Genomic DNA, 18,819 nt, shown 5'->3' with positions numbered 1-18,819 from the left:
GGAGAGACTGGTCTAGGGGCTTGGGTCTGAGGTCCTGGTGGGCCTTTCTCTTCAGCCAGGGCCTTGCCTCTGTGGGTCCATGTGGCACGGTGCGGTTGTGTAGCGGCTACAAAGGTGTGAGCTGCTGTGGGGACCTGGGCCAGCAGGGAGAGAACCCGGTCAGTTGCAAAGCCAGTTATGGTTCCCACTGTGAGAATCAGAGGCATGCCCACATGGCATGGGAGAGAGAAGCAGACCCAAGCCCCTAGACCAGTCTCTCCCTGAAGATGTACCCTTCCTTTAAAAATGGCTCATTCCAGGGCAGTGGGCTCAGACCTGGACACCAAGCACTTTCCTCCGACTCAGGAAAAGGTGCTTGGAGAAGTTGGTATTCATGATGACATGCGTAACAACAACAACAACAAAAATCACTCATGCAGTTAATTATGGTGCCTGAGCCCTGGGACACCCCGAGTTCCAGATTTCCTTGTACTTGTAGGAACTGGGATTTAGGTTTCCATCCTGAAACAAATGCCTGCCAGTCTTGATGTGGCCTGTGCTCACCAAGAGCCTCTCAGGGAAAGCTACATGTGTTTCTCTCGTCAGTGATGCTATCTGCTCCTGGCAGTGGGGTAGGGCAGTCTTGTCCTTGCCTTTGTAGGGTCCCATGCTACCCAGGAAGGTGAGGTCCAGACGGCAAGATGCTTAGGATCTTTCCTCTAGCTGGGAAAGCTGGGATGTCAGGGGCCTGGGGTGAAAGAGAGGCACCTGTGGGCCCACAGGTGATTCCTCTGTGGGAACCTGTGGTCTATATCTATATCACCTTCATTAAACTGCTGGCAAAGGGCCTGGCACACTGGTCAGGTGGGGGCTGCTGTGGCTGAACCTGCTGGACTGGAGACCGGTGCCCTCCAGCCAAGATCAGGCCCAGGATTGCAGTCTGCCACGCACCGCGCCCCCATATCTGCGCTTGGTGTGCTATTACCCAGTTTGCTAGCTTTGGGAAAGGGGGCTGGAGGTTGAGAATACAGACGCAGAGACAGACCAACACGTGCAGAGACAGACCGATACACAGACCCTCAATTGCTGGTACCCAAAGCCCCAAGAATGCCCCCCTTATTGTGTTCAGGGGCAGATTATATAGAGATAGTCACGCCCCAGCCAAACCCACCAGAAACCACTCTCCTGCCATCAGGAACTCCTGAAGGTCTCGTGCTCAGAACAGCTGTAGGCACTCAGATCAGGGTAAAGCAAGTTGTTTATAAGAAATTCAGGATCTGGGGTCTCGCTGCTCCCAACAGCAGTCCTTTTCTTTGTATTGCTGGGGAGACTCTGAGGTTTGACACACACACAGGAAGCTTGGACCACAGCATGAGCTCACATCCAAGCAGATTTATCTTGGGAAACCCTGGCCCAGCCCACAACACCCTTCACCTCTGGATGCAGCCACTGGTGGCCTGGGGGCAGTTTTGTCACTTGGATAGCCAAGAGGATATCTTGTTTCCAGAGACCCGGGACACATGCTTGCTTGCTTGCTCCAGGTAGGGATACTTGCTGACGCTTGTCTCCAGGAGACAGGCTTCGGCATGATTTCTGTGGGGGGAGGTCCTTTTGGGGCAAAGAAACGCCAAACCGAGGACACACAGAAAGTGGCCACTTAGCTCTGTGCTTAAGTGGAGAAAGATGGAGACAGCAGGAGAGGAGAAAACCCCCTCAGAGTCCCGAGAGGCTGCCAGCCATGGGCCGGAACAAACAGCAGGTACACGAGGATAGGTGTCCTCCGATGATGGCTCCGGCACCTGGCTCTCTGGCTGGTTTTGAGGTGGGGAAGAAAATGACGCTGAACAAGGAGACCGCCCCAGGTAGGCCATGCTGTCGGAACTTTGTCTCCTGGATGTGACTGCGCGCGGGAGTCCCACATGGCGCTCTGGCTGCAGGCTGGTGAGTGCAGGGTGTGTGTGTGTTCTGGGCCCTGTGCTGATGCCTTTGTGCTGCTATAACAAAGCTCCTGAAACTAACTTCTTACAATTGCCAGTTCCAAGAGTAGGCCTGGCGCCTCTGTGCTGTGTGGGAACAGATCCTGAACTTGTGGCTCCAGTGAACCCTGTGGGCGTCACTTAGAACTGGAAGCTGTCAGGAATATCTGCTGGCCACCAAGGGCCCCAGGGAGGTCATATGCTTCTCTTCCTCTCTCAGCCTCCACCCTCCTGTGTCTGGTTCTGTGGGCCTGGCAGAAGCGCCTGATATGGGTGGATTTATCTCTGTCCTTGCTCTGCCCCCCACCAGTGAGGCAGGGCAGCTTCTAGAGTTCTGGGATGGATCTGGAGTCTGTCAAGATGGTTAAAGCATCCCATGCATAGAACATCATGCCAGAATGCTCTGGAAGCTACAGAGAACAAGGCCTGGACATGGCTCCCTAAGTTGCCTCTGGGGACCAAGAGTGACAACCCCAGATGGTAGAAAGCTGGCTGATGCTGACCTATGTCTGCAGGGAGCAGGGCATTCAGCCATCTTGCTCCCAATAATAGGACGTGTGATCTCCTGTTCCCAGCACAGTGGCGCTTCCAACTCCAGTAGTGTTCAGTTCTGACAGGAAGGAGGAAGAGCAGAGGAAAAGAAGTAACAGTAAATAGAGCTGAGGGGGAAATGAGGGCCCAGAAACAGGCTGGGAGGAGGGAGGCAGAGGCGGGAGGACTCACAGGTGCAAGGTGAACTCAAAGTGAAGCCGTTTAAGGCATCAGCTGTGAGTGATTCTCTGGTTTGTGGTTCCTGAGGATGCCAATAATAGCTAGGATGGGTTGCACTGAATAATGCAGTGGCTGGGGCCTGTTTGTGCGCGTGTATGTACACATGGTGTGGAATGCCCCTCTGTGTGGAATGCCCCTCTATGCTGTGAGTATGTTTTATTATGGTTAATAAAGAAGCTGCTTTGGCTTATGGCAGCGCAGAACATAGTAAGGGAGGAAATCCAAGCAGAGATAAAGGAGGAAAGAAGGTGGAGTCAGAGAGATACCACGTAGCTACTGAAGGAGAAAGATACTGGAACCTTACTGGTAGGCCACAGCCTTGTGGTGATGCACAGACTACTAGAAATGGGCTAATTTAATATGTAAGAGCTAGCTATGAATATGCCTAAGCTAATGGCCAAACAATGTTGCAATTAATATAGTTTCTGTGTGATTATTCAGGTCTGGGTGGCCGGGAAATCAACACACAGTCTCAGTCTACATACACACCTACGTATGCCTGTGAGCAGGCATGTGCATGTACATATATGTGTTTACATACAGGCACGTGTCCATGTATGTGCACACATGTATACATGCAAGTGTCTGTGTGTGGGGCACTCTAGGACAGATTTGGATGTGCCCCATGACAGTGGCATGAATCCACAGTACCCGGGGACCATGCAATCCCTCCTTTAGTCCACTGTGGGTCCCAGAACCCTGGTGTTTATCCCAGATCGTCTCAGCCTGGTCCCCCAGCCTGTGCAAGCTCCATCTAAAGACACCTTAGTTTTCTTTTTTCTTTCCTTTTTTATTCTTATTTTTACAAAGTGGACCTGTCTAAAGCTCCAAGGGGTTTTGGGGGAAGGAATGCTTAGGCAAAGAGGCCACATGCAGACTAGAGTACCATGTGCTGGCCCCAGCTTCCCTGCCTGTCAGTCAGTGCTAGGGTAGGAAGGCAGAGTGGTACGGAGGCCATAGGCCTAGCCCAGTTCCCTCTTGCAAGCCACATGTTGACAGAGAATTTTAAATTTCGGGCATGGGATATGGCTCAGTGGTAGAGCACTTGCCTAGCATAGGAGAGGCCCTGGATTGGGTTTGATTCCCAGTACTCATAAAAATAAAACAGAAAAAACCTGCTCTCAATCTACATCTGCCTTTCTGTGGTGTCGCCAAGTTGTGTGTATTGATGAGCATACTTTAGGCATTTGATTTATAACCTAAACATCTAAGATACGCACAGGACACGTGGGCCTCAGATGTGTGAGGAGTGGGCCTGGTTGTACTTCTTTTCTGAGCCCAGAACAGTGCCCAAGTTTTGACACAGCAGGTATCCAAGAAGCCGCTGTGTGTGACAAGGTCTCACTTTGGCACCAGCTGCCCTCAGGTCCTGCCCATGGCCCTAAATTCTGTCAGATCCCAAAATGAATGGAAAAACACAAGCAAGTCGGAGGCAGACTACTTAAAAGGGGATTTTATTTACTCCTTTGGAGCAGCGTGCTAACGCCGGACTCCTCTCCAGGACATGACAATTCCGCAAAACTCCTGTTCCCTTTGGAACCAAGACCACCTGGCACTAAAAACACATTGGAAACATTGACTCCCTTTTTTTTTCCCTTTTTTTTGATACAAAATGATACAAACAACAATACAAAATATTTGTGCTGTTGACGATTACAAAAAAGTCGGAACATCTGTCTCACCGCACGATGCTCAGCTGCAGTGTGAACACGTCATACTCTGGTACCTTTCCCAAAACAACCACGGTCATGCGGGCTGCTACACATTTGTCCATTTTTAAAAATAAACATGCAACAAAATAAACCATAATGAAAAAAAGGAGAGGAAGAAAAAAGCAAGATGCGTTCTAGGTGTATACGGAGGTGGTTTCCACCGGCCGGCTGGTGGGGCAGAGCCGGCTCGGTACCGTACCTGGCTCTCTGTGCAGGGTGATTCTATCTTGAGTTTTTGGTTTTGCCTTTCAGCTTGGGTGGAAGTGGGAACTTCCCCTCCCCGTTTACCTTAGAGAGCCCAGAGGTGTCACTCTCAATGGACCATGTCCTCACTCTGGGGAGATTGGTGTATCTCTGAGGGCCTGACAACTGGCCATTACTCAGACACTTTGGTGGCAGGAGGCCCAGCATTTTGGATGGGCTGAAAGACATGAGAGAGAAAAGCTGCTGGCTGGGAGTCAGGTGTGATGAGGCTGATCGTGCACAGGTGTTCTTCCAAGCCGCTCAGCAGGGCAGGTTTCTCCCTAGAGGAACTAAACCACATCCTTGTACTACACAGAGCTGGCCACCAGCCTCGTTTGGCTGGGCCCTGACCACAGACGCGTCGTATCTACAAGCTACGGGAGGGAAACATTTGACACTGACTGTATGCTTCGCTAATGCTAAATTGTTGGCCTTGGAACAGAGTTCCAACATGAGTCTGGGGATGCGTGGACCCTATCTTTCTCTAGCCCCAGGGGCTAATTGGGGGTGTTGAGTGAAAGGGGTAAGCTGTCCTGCTCTTAGGGAACCCCATGGACGTTCTTTCAGGGGCCTGGCAGTGACAGAGGCCTGTTGGGGGGGGGTGGGGGGTCAGAGGGAGGTGGAGGCAGATGAGACATTCCTCCAGAGCTGATAGATTTGGTCCCTCCCGTCCCAGGGCTCCAAGAAAGCCTTGGGACTTCAGGGGAGTCCATGACACCATATCACGTGCACACTTCTCAGTCATATGCACACTTCCAATAGAGCATTCGCGGTCCTTGGGTTTCCCAAAATCAAACCCAGAAAATTCTCATTCCCCCAGCCCTGACCCATAGTCATCCTACCAGACCAGTGGCCATGCCAAGCTCAGCACTACCCTCTCTGGCTGCTGAGCAATTTGCATAGGAGAGCTTATCTCCCCACCCCGCCCCCTCCCCACCCCTGGCCTTCCATTAGCTCTGTTGGCCTGGCTGGCTGTAGGGAAGATGATTCCCAGGAAGCTGCAGAGGCCCCTGTCCATCCCACCTCCTAGGGCAGCCATAGGAGCAGTGAGAATGGACACAGCTGAACGTATGGCCAGCTCAGGTCTAGGAGTTCAGAGTGGGGACAGGTTTGGGTTGGGAAAGAACCCTGACATCCAATGGGTCATACCCATAAGTTCAGCACCTATGAGTTCACTCTGGTGCATCCAAAGCAGTCTGGAGAAGGGGGTGAACCTAGCCATAGTATAAAGCCAGAAGCCATGAGGAACCATGACTTAGCTGGGCGCATGCTATCTCCTGGGTACCCGCAGCCCTTTCGAAGTCATCCTGGCCCCTAGTAGTAGGTATAGGCTGGGGATCCGGGAGGAACTTATTTTTCATCAATGCTGGGACTTCTGTTGTCTCCCAAAGGAGACCCAGACACCAAGCTACCAGTGCTCTCAGCCTCTTTCTTGGGGAGCCAAGAAGCTGACCGCACAGGGTGCCCCTCCAGTGCGGCCTTTCTGCCCCATCCCAGGGCTCCTTTGGGCCCAGACATGTGAATGTCCTAGGCCTGTTTTCCCCTCTGGTGAAAAAGGCAGCTTTGCCATGTCTCACAGTCCTTGTCTGTAGCCTATTCTCTGTCCTACAGACATGGTCACCCTGCCCAGCCTGCCCTGCGTCAAGCTACCCACGGAAAGTGCAATGCCAGATCCAGAGAACAATGGAAACGTGGGTCCAAGCCAGAGCATCTGTGGTCACGTGGGCACAGTAAGAGAACCTCTCACCGGCCACTTAGACTAGGTCCTGACATCTATAGCAGTTCTTGGCACCAGGCAGGAGCTTGGGCTAAATGGGCCCAAGGAGGCCCAGCAGCTGCCACCATCTGACAGGCTCTACTCTCTGTTGTCTGCGCAGCCTGGGGAGTGTGTTGAGAGCATTTGGGGGTTCCGTTGAGGGGCGTTGTGATTGCTGTGCCTTCACCGGGATCCCTCGTGAAGGGTATTGCCAGGGTTTGGCAGGATGCTGTGGCTTCTGGACAACACGCTGTCCTGGACCAAAGCCATTTGGTGGTACTGGGGGTGACAGCTGGTCCAGAGTAGCTTTCTGGTGGACAGGGCAGTGGCCAAATGCAGGGGCGAGGACCAACTGGGGTGGCCCCTCGGCATCGCACCCACCCCTGCTATTTACAGTATCTCGGTGGGCAGGACATGAGTTCAGGTGAAAGCCGAGTCCACATAGAAGTCTCTGCTGATGGGGTTGGGCTATCCCAGTGCTTCTTGGCACCAGAAAGTCTGGTCCTCACTTAGCAGCCTTGGAGAGCCCAAAGGGCTCAGGAGACACTGACCGGGCATGACAAAAGCTGTGGCCATCTGGACCCCATACTATTTTTGCAAATAAGCCATCCCCCCCTTTTTTCTTAATAAAAGACTTTTTTAAAAAAGACATATTCTCTCCCACTCCTTGTGTGTTGCCTCCAGAGGAGACCAGATGGGGTCAGGGCTGTGGGCAGGGTGGGCAGAGTTGGGGCCTTGGGCTGTCTCCTCTTTCAGTCACTCCTGAGTTAGGGAATCTGTCACGTGTACCAAAAGGCACTTTTGTTTTTTTTTTTATTTTAACAGTGCTTTTGTTGTAAGAAATTCAAGTTAGGGCTGTGCCTCTGGCTCTCCCTTTGCGGTACGTGGCTACTGAGATGCCGCAGTGGTGATGGGCGCCTGGTGGCCTATGTTCGTACTGCACAGTTCCACTTGGGGGATGGCAGTGGGGAGGGGCCTCTTGACACCAGGACAAATCCAGTGCCTTGGCTCAGTCCCGCTGCTTGGCCTCGAGTGTCCTTCTCATGTTAGCGGGAGGGGTGAGGTTGGCTAGTCCTCCTCGCCACCCCCATACATGTCCGCCAGCTTCTTGAACCGGGGCCCCCAGTCATTCAAGTAGTCATAATCTTGATCCCCGGAGCTGGAGGAGTCCAGGGAACTGACGGAGCCTGCGGTAGAACCACTGCCCTCATAGTCGAAGACTAGCAGAGAGTCATAGGGGGGTGCCGTGGGGTCATTGTCAGCAGCTCGAAGTCCCTGGAGATCATAGAGATGAGGGGTTAGGGTGGAGTGTGTGCTGTCAGCCCGTGGGAGGAGGGCAGGATCTTGCATACAGTAGGTACTCAGTAATTGCTGCATATGTTTGTCTGCAGGGTGTTTCCAAGGACCGAACAATGTGTGTGCATGAGAGCACAGGGCTTAGAGATGGCTCCGTGGTAAAGAGCACTTGCAGTACCTGCACAGCAGCTCACAACCATCTCTAACCCCAGTTCTAGGGGACTCGCTCCATCTTCTGACCTGGTGTATACACACGGTGCACAGACATACGCAGGGGAAGCACCATACGCATAAAATAAAATATATAAATCTGAGAAAAAAGGGCACGGAGTGTAGGGCCAGGAAGCTCAGAGCCACTGGCAGCATCAAGAATGAGGTGGGCAGGGGCTGGAGAGATGGCTCAGTGGTTAAGAGCATTGCCTGCTCTTCCAAGGTCCTGAGTTCAATTCCCAGCAACTACATGGTGGCTCACAACCATCTGTAAAGAGGTCTGGTGCCTTCTTCTGGCCTGCAGACATACACAGACAGAATATTGTATGCATAATAAATAAATTTAAAAGAAAAAAAACCAAAAACTTAAAAATGAGGTGGGTACTGACTGGGCCGTGTGTAGTGTTAGGGTTGGAACGTGGTTAGGTGTAGGGCTAGGCAGAGTTGGGTTAGAGTTAGGGTTGTGGTATGGGTGGGGTGAGATGATGAGTTTATTCAGCTCAGGGGTTCAGATGACTGAGTTACCATGTTCAATTCTCTGCAGAGCTGGGGATTGAACCTAGAGCCTTGTGCTCTGAGGCCAGGACTCTACCCCTTGAGCCTGTCCCTCAGCCTTCACACTCTTAATTCTTTTTCTCCTCATGATCTTTTTCTTCGCTTTTTATTATTTACTTTTTATTCCCCCCCCATCCTTTCCTTCTTCAGTTGGGAGTTTTATTATTTTTCATTCATTCTTTCTCATTCTCCATTGTGTACTGAACGCTTTGCCTGTTCTCCTAAGTGCACTTTTTCCCACCTCTGCCCTGGGAAGAGAATGTGATTCTCATAGCCTGTGTCTTTACTCTCTGTAATTTCTTCTGAGTGACCTGACAATGGGCTGTGGACTGTAGGTTGGAGGTTGGTGGAGCCTGCTTTGTAGGGTCTAAACATCTTGTTGCTCATGGTATTGTCTGAGTGTCAGTGGCTGTGTGGTCTGAATGTAATTGGCTCCCATAGGCTCCTAGGGAGTGGCACCATTAGGAGGTGTGTCTTTGTTGGAGTAGGTATGGCCTTGTTAGAGGAAGTGTGTCACTGTGGGGGCGGGCTTGGAGGTTTCCTATACTCAGGATCCACCCAGTATCTCAGCTGACTTCCTATGTCTCAGTTTCCCCTCCAGCACCATGTCTGCCTGCATGCCTCCATGCTCCCCACCATGATGATAATGGACTGAACCTCTGAAATGAGCCACCCCAATTAAACTCTTTACAAGAGTTACTGTGGTCATGGTGTCTCTTCACAGCAATAAAAACCCTAAGAAATGGCTTTCAGGTAACTTCAGACCTTGGTGATATCTCCTCCTATGAATGTTCTGAGGAAACTTCTGGATGTTTGCTGACTGACAACCTAGGTTATCATGTAAGAGAATCTGCCACTGGCTGAAGTATAAGTGTTGCTGACCCCACTTCAAATACAATGAGTCTTGAGGACCTGGTAGTAAAGCTACAACCCACCCACTCCCACTTGCTTGCTAGTGGTTAGGCGGGGTCACAGATGGGACCCCAGGGAAGCTGCTCTCCCTGTTTCTTTTTGCTTTACTGCAGAAGAAGGTGGACAGAGGTGTTAGCCAGGGACACGTTTGGTTGAACAACATTTCCTGACAGAAAAGTAATTTGCTTTCCAGAAGTATAGTAACAGTTTTTCTAGATTCTCCTTTCCCAGTGTTACTGCTCCTAAGGATGGCTGGCTTTAAGAGATCATCTGACATGTTGAAGCTCAATGTTTCTTGGTTACTCCTAGCAATGGCTAACCACGTGCCCCAAAAGGGAACTTCTCATTCTCTTTCCCGCAATCCCTTTCTGCCCTACAGCTGCTCCAGCCTGAAAGTAGATGGTGAGTTCCCTGGTTAATTGAGCCAGAGCTCTGCTGTCAGACAGCCATTTGTTTCCCTTTCAAAACCTTTGTAAGAGATGGGGTGGTGTGACGTGCAGCCTGAGCCTTTCCTGGCTCCATTTTAAGAGACCAAGCTTCTCTAAGGTGTGGAGGTCTAGTTAGGTCTTTAATACAGCCTAAAACTGAAGGCAGGAAGGGCTCTGTGGGGTGCATGGACTCCCACCTTTGTGTTGTGATGGGGACGGGTCAGAGATGGTTGAGGAGAGACATGCAGGTCAGTTTTCTTGGGTACAAGGGTTCCGGTGTGGGTGGGAAGGCTATTCCCAGTTGCACTGGCTCTGTGTGTTCAAAAGCTGTATTGCTGCTTTGCTGTTCTCCTGAGACTAGGCCTTCCTTCTGTTACTGCAGGCAAAGGGGCCTAAATGGTCCCAATTCCCCCTAGCAACTGGGAACCTTAGGCCTCCTCAGAGGCACCTCAGCCACACAGCAGGAGGCCTGGCCACCTCTGGCCCTGCCCTGTAGAGAGCTCTGAGTGTAGGATTTCCTTTGAAAGGGGACTCCTTGCTCAGGTCCTCCCAAGGTTCATACCTCATTGATGAAGTCTCCGATGTCGCCTGGGTGGGGCACCACAGGCCTGACTGGGTACTGGGGCTCGGCACCTACTGGCCGTTCGTCCACCCGCCGCACACCAGGGGCCTTGCTCAGCACATGTTCCATGGCTTCCGGCTGTTGTAGCTGGCTGAGGTCATAGTCCTGGGGATGGAGGCCAAGTGAGTCAGGGGAACTGGAGTGCGGGGAGGTAATAGGCAGGGCAACCTTTTCAGTTTTGTCACCTGCCCAGAGGGTGCCACTGTACCAGTCTCCAAGCACCCCCCCCCAGGCCTGTCCCTTCCACGCAATCCACTTCTTATCTAGTCATGGAGTCTATGTCTGCCAGCGGCCTTGCCAAGGCCAGGAACTCCCTCCTGGCAGGTGACCTTTCCCGCCTGCAGCTCAGCAGCCTTGCACTGCCACCTTGAGCTGATGGGAAAGGGCTGGGTCCTCCTTGCAGCTACTAGCTAGCTCTGTGAAGATCACCCACTCTGGTCAGAGAGCCCCCCACTGGGAGTATCCAGGAGGTGGGTGTTGGCGTCCCCAGAAGACTCTGGCCTGTTTTCTCCAGGACAGCAATGGGGAGGTGGTTGGAGAGGGAGGAGCATGGGAGGAGGATGCTGATAGAGCCTGCATAGTCTGCCCAGGTCCCAGCACACACACGGGAGAGACTGTAGCAGGGAGGCTGAGACCTGGGGCTCACCTGGTCCTCCTCGCCGCCTCCTTCCTCGTCGTACTTTAGGATGTTGTCACGCACATCGTCCTCAGGGTCGATGAGCAGCTGCTTTGTGTGTCGTTCCTTTTCCCTCCGCTTCATCCACACGACGAACAACAGGACCATGGCTACGAGAAGAGGGGCTGCATCGTGAGCACTGTATGCACACGTGGGCGTGTCTGCGCACATATGTCCCTCGCCCAGCCCCACCCGGGGGCTGTGTCTGATCCCACCTAAGGAAGACACCACACTGTCTGGTGAAAGGCCTTGGAACCAGATGCCATCAGAGGGACCCCTAGATCTGGACTGGTCATGTTGTGGTTCATTCTGGTCTAAGCTGGGGTCCTGATGTTTGGTCTTCAGTCCTTTCCCATACATGGTGGAGACCCTTTAGCTCAGTGTGATTAGGAGAGGGGATGTTGGCCCTCTGTCACGGCTGCTATTGTGGTCTCTGTGCTACTGTGGACCAGGTCAGCTGTCCAGGGGGAAAGATGGCACCCCAGGGTCATTTCTGAGCATCCTTCTTGTTCCCCATACCCTGAATCCTGTTCAGAGAGAACACGGGAAGACAAGGGCTGGAGTTGGGATATTGACAGACAGGGACTGTCATTCCCACCGTGTCCATTTGAGAGTGGCCTGCAGATACTGGAGGCCCAGGAGGGGGCCAGCCTGGGGGCTCAGGGGCCTTTGGGAGGCAGAGTCCAAAGATGGACCAGATGTGGGCAGGCTGGCCCTCCGTCTGGGCTAGAGTGACGAGGTGGGAGATCCTGCTTTCATAGCCCGTGTGGACAGTGTTGCTGGACTTCAGGAATAGATAGGAAGCTGCTGAGTGAAGTGGCTGTAGAGAGGCTTGGATCTCATTCCACCCTGGCTGTCTGTGGGACAGGGTGCCCACGCCCACGAAGCCCACGCCCACAAAGCCAGCACTCACTTAGCAGGATCACGATGCAGATGAGGATAGCCACGATGGCGCCCGTGCCCAGGCCGGCTGCAGCCACGGCACCGATGGTGGTGCAGTCACCATTCTCATCACACGGGCACACCTTGACTTTTATGATGGACGTGTTGGACAGGGGAGGGTTTCCAGAGTCCGTGACGATGATGGGGACGTCGTAGACCCCTGCCTCCAGGTACAGAATGCGCAAACTGAGCTGGGCGTAGTCACCTGGAGTGAGGAACAGCAATGCTGAGCCAATGGTCGGCTCTCCTTCCCAAGGAAGACTTCTGTAGGTAGTCACCGAGTAGCACGAAAATCTCTCTCACACATACACATATGCATGCACATACATCATGCACTCATATGTACACACAACACATGCACACATTCACAGGTACACACTGGTCACACCTGAGAATGAGGTCACCCTGTCCTAGGGGTAACAGCAAGGGGTACCTCCTAAGAGGGTGCTTCCAGTCCACCCACAGTGACTGCCAGCATGGTCCAAGCTAGGCTCTGTCTAAAAAACAGCCAGGTACTAGGAAGAAATGAGTGGGTTTGTGGTGGGGATGGGAGTGCACAGGGCCATATCCCCAGCCTTGTGTATGAACTCTCTGGGAGGGCAGGGGCTGTTCCCCATCTGTGTGGTTCACTCCTCCTTGGTGATGGATCCTGGGCCACATCCTAGATCCCGGCTCTGCCTGGCCAGGGCTCTGTGGGTGGGCTCACCGTTTAGGCGGGTGATGGTCCAGTTCTTCCTCACTGTGGTGGGGATGAAGGGCAGCTCAAAGACGTAGGGGCCGATGTTGGGGTCCATGTCGGCATCGGCCGCAGTGATGTTGATGGCATTGAGGCCTGGCCTCTCGCAGATCTGTGCCTCCTTGGGCAGCAGCTGTGGTGCATTGTCGTTGATGTCAATGAGGTAGATCTGCAGGGTCCCAGTGCCACTGGCTGGAGGGATCCCTGTAGGACAGAGGACAGACAGATGTGTGAAGGCCCCAGCAAGACACACACCTATACACTGACAGGAATTCCTTCCCCACCTTGTAACCTGCTGTTGAAAAGGACCAGGTACTCTTCTCTGAACAAGGGCTGGGTGCTCACCAAGGGCTGTCTGTATGGCCAATTAATTTTTTTTTGAGATTTATTTTTTGTTTGTTTGTTTTCTGTGTTCGTGTTGTCTGCATGTATGTCTCGGAATCACATCTGTGCATTGTTCACAGAGCCAGAAGAGGGTGTTGGATCTCCTGGAACTAGAGTAACAGATGGTTGTGAGTTTCCATGTGGGTGCTGGGAATTGAACCTGGGTCCTCTGAAAGAGCAGCCAGTCACTCTTAACCATTGAGCCATCTCTTCAGTGCCTCTACAGTCAACTTTGTGGATGGCAAGGACTGTGGGACCTGGGGGCAGCCAGTCGGGTTAGGTTGGAGTTTCTCTGGCTGTCATTTGCTATGGGAACAGCTTTGGCAGGATTTCTGGACAGAGAGGATGCTGGGAAGAAAAAGGCAGAAACACCAGGAGATGCAGAACAAGTAGGATGGGCACTATGGAAAAACAAGCCTAAGCTACGACCAAGCTCTCATAATTAATAGTAAGTCTCTATGTCATTCTTTGTAAGCTGGTCACCCAAAGAAAAATCTGTCTACAAATGGCATCCAACATGGGGCTCGAATATCTAAACACAGGGCTGGAGAAAGCTAAGAAAATCTCTGGACAAGGAGCCAGATGTGGTTTTCTAGTCTTGCAGTCTGTCAGGCGGGCTGGAGCCAGCCTCCAGCGTGGTGTGGCGGTGGCTGACATGCCACAGCAGTTTAAAGATTAGTCTCACACAATCAGACACAACACCCACGTTTTTGGTTGTTCGGTGGGTTATAGATGTTTGTCATCACTTAGGGGAGTTGGTTACAAGTTGTTACTGGTCATGTCAGTATCTAAACAAAAGGATATTAGATTCAGAGATCTCTTTCTGAAATGAAAACGGGGGAGGGGGCATAGTATAGAAATGATGGGATAAAGAGGTGGATTATTGAGTCTACTTTTGAACAACTACTAGTCTCAAATATTTTACATTGGTATGGATTTTTGTATATTGATACAAATTTAAGGTTATTGTTACACTGCATGTATCTTTCTACTCCTAAGGTATTGCACCTATGCAGCTCATTTGAGAAGGTTATGTAAGGTTTTAGTTTTTGAAAGCTATTTAGGATATTAAAGAAACATAGGTTGATAGTCATCTATAACAATCAGATTTATAGTCATGTTAGGTATGTTTTCAAGTTCAAACAGAGGGATGTTTTGAATAGATAGATGGTCTTCAAATACTTCAGAGACTTACAGAATATGGCATTTAAGCTGTCTTAATAACATAAGGCTTTTCATGACAATGAGATATGTCTGCTTCCGGCAGCACCAAGAAGATGAAGATGATGGGCATCAAAGAAACTCCATACAGAGTTCGCTTTCTTTGTGGCAAAAGTTAGACACTGGACAAAGAAGTTGCCCTTGTATTGACTGCTGGCAGTATGGTATAGTGTCATTTCAATTGTATTTTAATAAATAAGATTTGCCTGAATATCACAGAGTAAAACAGACCCACTGGTCAGCCTTACAGACCAGGCAGTGGTAACACACACCTTTAATCCCAGTAGCCAAACTAGTTTGCCATAGAAACTGGGTGGTGCATGCCTTTAATCCCAGCCCTAGAGAGGAATATAAGATGGGGGGAGACAGCTCTCAGACTCAGTCTCATTCTGAGATTTCTGGAGAGAGGATCGCCATTTCAGACTGATGTCGAGGTAAGAGCCAGTGGCTGGCTGCTTTGATTTTCAGATCTTCAGGTTGAACCCCAATATCTGTCCTGAGCTTTTATTAATTGTGCTTCAGTATGATGCCCAAATTGGACAAGCAAGATCCAAAGAAAGCAACTGCTGAACTTTGCCAAGACACGTAAGGCAGTCCTTCAAAAATCCCTACTTCACAGAAAGGTCTGTCAGATATTCTAGGCCTGTAGAATATCTGTGTTATCCCCAGTGTTACAGAGGAACCTTGGGCCCAGGCAGCCAACTGTTTCTGTTATTTCTCTTAGTTTTGGAAGTTGCTTGCTCTGCACTTCCTGTTTACCCAGGTAATATTATATCCTCAGGTCTTCAGTGGGGTTGAAGACTAGATGGTTATAGTTAGTTTTCCTTAGATTTGATAGAAAGTAAATTAGGTAGAAAACTTCAGACTCATAAAAATAGGATAGATAATGGGGTATTTTTCTCTAAATTTGCCAAAATCAAATGGACTAGACATTGTGAATGTAATTATTAATTGATAATTGTTCTTATTGTATATAGTTTCATTTGTTAATGTTAATACCTTTCCTTTCTCTTTAGACAATACCTGATAATTGTTCTCATTGTATTTAGTTTTACTATGTTAGAGTTAAGACCGTTTCTTTTTATTTAGACAAAAAGGGGAAATGTTGTAGAATAATCTTTTTGTATGCTGTGAAGATGTGTCACTCTGATTGGTTTAATAAAAAGCTGGACAGCCAGTAGTTAGTCAGGATTTCCAGGCAGAGAGGATGCTGGGAAGAAGGTGGAGACGCCAGGAGACACAGAGCAAGCAGGAAGGGCACTATGGAGATGAGGTAATAGCGCCGCGAGGCAGAAAGTAAATGAGTAGAAATGGGTTAACTTAAGTTATCGAGCTAGTTAGAAACAGGCATGAGCTAAGGCTGAGCTTTCATAATTAGTATAAGTCTCCATGTCTTTTTTTTTTTGGTGAGCTGGTAGTCCAAAGAAAAATCCATCTACAAGAACCTGCACTGACTTCCTCAGCATGAAACATCATTCTTCTGTTCCATTTCTCAGCTCTTTCTCTGTGCTGCCTGCCCAAGTGCCTGCCCAGCGTCTGTCAGTGCCTCCAGTGCCTGCCCAGCGTCTGTCCAGCATCTGTCCAGTGCCTCCAGTGCCTGCCCAGTGTCTGTCTAGCATCTGTCCAGTGCCTGCCCAGCATCTGTCCAGTGCCTGTCTAGTGCCTGCCCAGCGTCTGTCCAGTGCCTGCCCAGCATACGTCTGTCCAGTGCCTGCCCAGTGCCCTCCCTTGCTCCTGGGGCTCTCAGCCCTGCTCTGACTCAGCGTCACAGGTCTAGGGTGGACACAGGCCTTCTTGCCTTTCCTGGGTAGGATGCCAGCTAACAGTGTGGAGAACAGCAAATCTGTTTTCATCACTCAGGTATAGGTGGGAAAGCTGAGAAGCCAGGGCAGCCATCCGCCATTGCATTCCCAGGTTCCTGACTACCCTGATGACTAGCCATGAATGAAGGACCGTGGGAACACGGTGTGGAAGCATGGTCAAATGGATAAGCAGGTTCTTAGGTGGGGTAACTGAAATTTGGGTGATGGAAGGGAGCAGGATGAGGGCAGCATTGACTGACAAAGTTGCCAGTTCATGGCTGCCTGCACAGACTTCCCTCTGGGTGCCGCTGGCCTCCCTCACCACCACCCCTTCCCCTGCCCATAACCCCAGGACACGGGTCACAGTGGGACACACCATTGTCAGCAGCCAGGAAGGTGGCCTCGTATACATTGTTCTTGGTGTAGAGTGACTCTCGGTCCAGGACCGCGGCCGTGGTGATCTGCCCATTGGATGTATTGATGTGCAGCCAGTTGGCAGGATCAGACAGCTTTGAGTACCTATGGGCAGGAAGCCAGAGGCAAGGTGAGGGCCCCGGTGCCCTTCATCCGGACAGCCCTGCATGCATCCTAGGGTCACAGCCTCAGCATCCTGGATCATAGCACAGTGGCGTTGCTGTTCCCCCAGAGTGCCTGGAGGTCTCACGCCCCTCTGTGTCCCTCCCACAGGGAAGGACAGGCCACAACAGAGCCTGTGTCCTTGTGGTGGGTGGTCTCAGCTTCCAGAGGGCTCTTGGAGGCTGTGTTCTCATCATCTACTTTTTACAGGGGGGGTATTCTGAGGGATAGAGAAGGTAAGTGGCTTGCTCAAGTGAAGTTATGGCCTGCCCTGACTCCAGAGCTCCTGTCTCCCCTGTTAGCCTGGACATGGTGGCAGTGCCTTCCTGGGGTGGGTTGCTCCTAGACTAAGCCAGTGCCTCAGGTCTGGACATGGCATCCATTGTCCTTCCTCTCTCTGCTGGGATTTCTGGTTTTCAGGCTTCTTAGGGCATTGTGGGACTCCTTTGTGTAGCATAGAGAACTGGGCCCCACTTTGAGGGTCAGACAAGGCCAGGTCACGTTGAAGACTCACCTCACAGCTTGCTGCATGAACCGGTCAGGGTCCACCGCGGAAAAAGTGGTGAGCGCAGTGCCGGTGGGCACACCCTCTTCCAGGCGGATCAGTTTGTGGTTGGAGGGAAAGTAGGGGGCCTCGTTGACATCAGTGACAGAGATGGTCACCCCTGCTGTGGACTGGAAAGACATCTGGATCCCACTGGCCAGGGGCGCCTGGTTGGACACCATTACGGTCAGCATGAAGGCGCGATTCAGCTCGTAGTCCACTGCCTGGAAGAAGGGACAGGTGAACCGGGGCTTCCTGAGTGGGCGTGGGGCTGGCTATCCACACTGCCCAGTCTTGTTGTCCCTCAACATCAGACTCTTGTTTCTGGCTTATTCTGGGTTCTGGCCAATACGAGGAGAGGAGGGTTGGGATGAAACTCTAGCCAGCGGCCCCATGCCTTAATGAGGCAGAGGCTGGCTTCTGGGGCATGGGCCTTGGCTTCCCAAGTGTTGGGATTACAGGTGTGTATCTCCATGCCTGACTTCATGACTTCTCAGTAACAATTCCTCAATTACTGTGTGGGCTTGCAGGGACAGATGTGCTGAGGGCCTTGAGAGTCACTGCAGCCGCAGGAAGCTCAGCAAATACGAGGGCCGAGAGTAATGGTGGCCAAAGGTTGGCTTTGGTTTTAGGGCGAATAAGATGGGTTGGTGAGTAAAGGTATCTGCTGCCACGTCTGATGATGAGTGTGCCTGGCAGAACCCACACAGCTGGAGGAGAGAACCAACTCCTGCAGGTTGTCTCTGACCGCCTCATGCATGAGCAGCACACGTGTCTCCCTGACCCCACACTGTTTCTGCTGGGCACAGCTACATGCCTGAAACCCTGCATTCAGGAGGCCGAGACAGGAAGACGGCAAACTTGAGGTTGGTCGGAAGACGTAGGGAGAAGGTCTCAGAACCTCACAGTGCCCAGCCAAGCAGCAGTGTTTAACCCTTTACTCATGTAGCGTTTCCTTATATTCGTTACTAATTTTGTGTCCCCAGTTGGAGACTTAACGTAATCTGAATGCAGTTCTGGGGTTAGACGTAAAATGTCTGTGCCTGGGTTAGAGTCCAACAGCAGGGCCAGTTCCCTCCAGAGACTCCCGCCTCACGTTTCCACTTTGGAGAGGGTGTGTGGGGTCTAGTACCTCTCCAGAGCCAGCTGTGGCTTCCTGCCTCCACCGGCTCTGCCTCTCCCTTCTCTCTCTGTGATGGTGTTAGGCCACCTCGACACGAGCTAGAGTCCTTTTAGGAGACCTCAACTGAAAAAACGCAGCCGCTAAGCTGGCTTGTGCTACATTTTCCTGATGGGCGAATCATGGGGGAGGACCCAGCTCTCGGTGGGTGGGGTGGGGCCACCCCTGAGCAGGTGCTGTAAGAAAGTGGCTGAGCGAGCTACGGGGGACAAGCCAGGAAGCAGCTCTCCTCTACGGCCTCTACATCAGCTCCTGTCTCCGGGTTCCTGTTCTGACTTCCCTCCGTGATAGATCTGCT

The 18,819-nt window shown here is 51.5% G+C and overlaps 1 protein-coding gene across 2 annotated transcripts in view; it reads right to left on the bottom strand.

Annotated features, from left to right (window-relative positions):
* Positions 1-4,161: 4,161 nt before the first annotated feature.
* The window catches only part of Cdh4 (cadherin 4), a 490,043-nt gene continuing 475,385 nt past the window's right edge, over positions 4,162-18,819 (bottom strand). The window contains exons 10-16 of one of the 2 annotated variants that reach the window (XM_075963292.1): positions 17,312-17,565; positions 16,598-16,740; positions 12,785-13,018; positions 12,050-12,283; positions 11,107-11,246; positions 10,401-10,565; positions 4,162-7,712 (exon numbers count right to left, since the gene is read on the bottom strand). In XM_075963292.1, coding sequence (XP_075819407.1) covers positions 7,506-7,712; positions 10,401-10,565; positions 11,107-11,246; positions 12,050-12,283; positions 12,785-13,018; positions 16,598-16,740; positions 17,312-17,565 — 1,377 coding nt within the window. In that variant the 3' untranslated portion in view covers positions 4,162-7,505. The remainder of the gene's footprint in view (positions 7,713-10,400; positions 10,566-11,106; positions 11,247-12,049; positions 12,284-12,784; positions 13,019-16,597; positions 16,741-17,311; positions 17,566-18,819) is intronic. The other variant, XM_075963293.1, reaches the window with a different exon arrangement.

The sequence above is a fragment of the Microtus pennsylvanicus genome, chromosome 2, assembly GCF_037038515.1.
Source record: "Microtus pennsylvanicus isolate mMicPen1 chromosome 2, mMicPen1.hap1, whole genome shotgun sequence".
NCBI classification, from domain to species: Eukaryota; Metazoa; Chordata; class Mammalia; order Rodentia; family Cricetidae; genus Microtus; species Microtus pennsylvanicus.
This window is presented reverse-complemented; position numbering and strand designations above follow the sequence as displayed.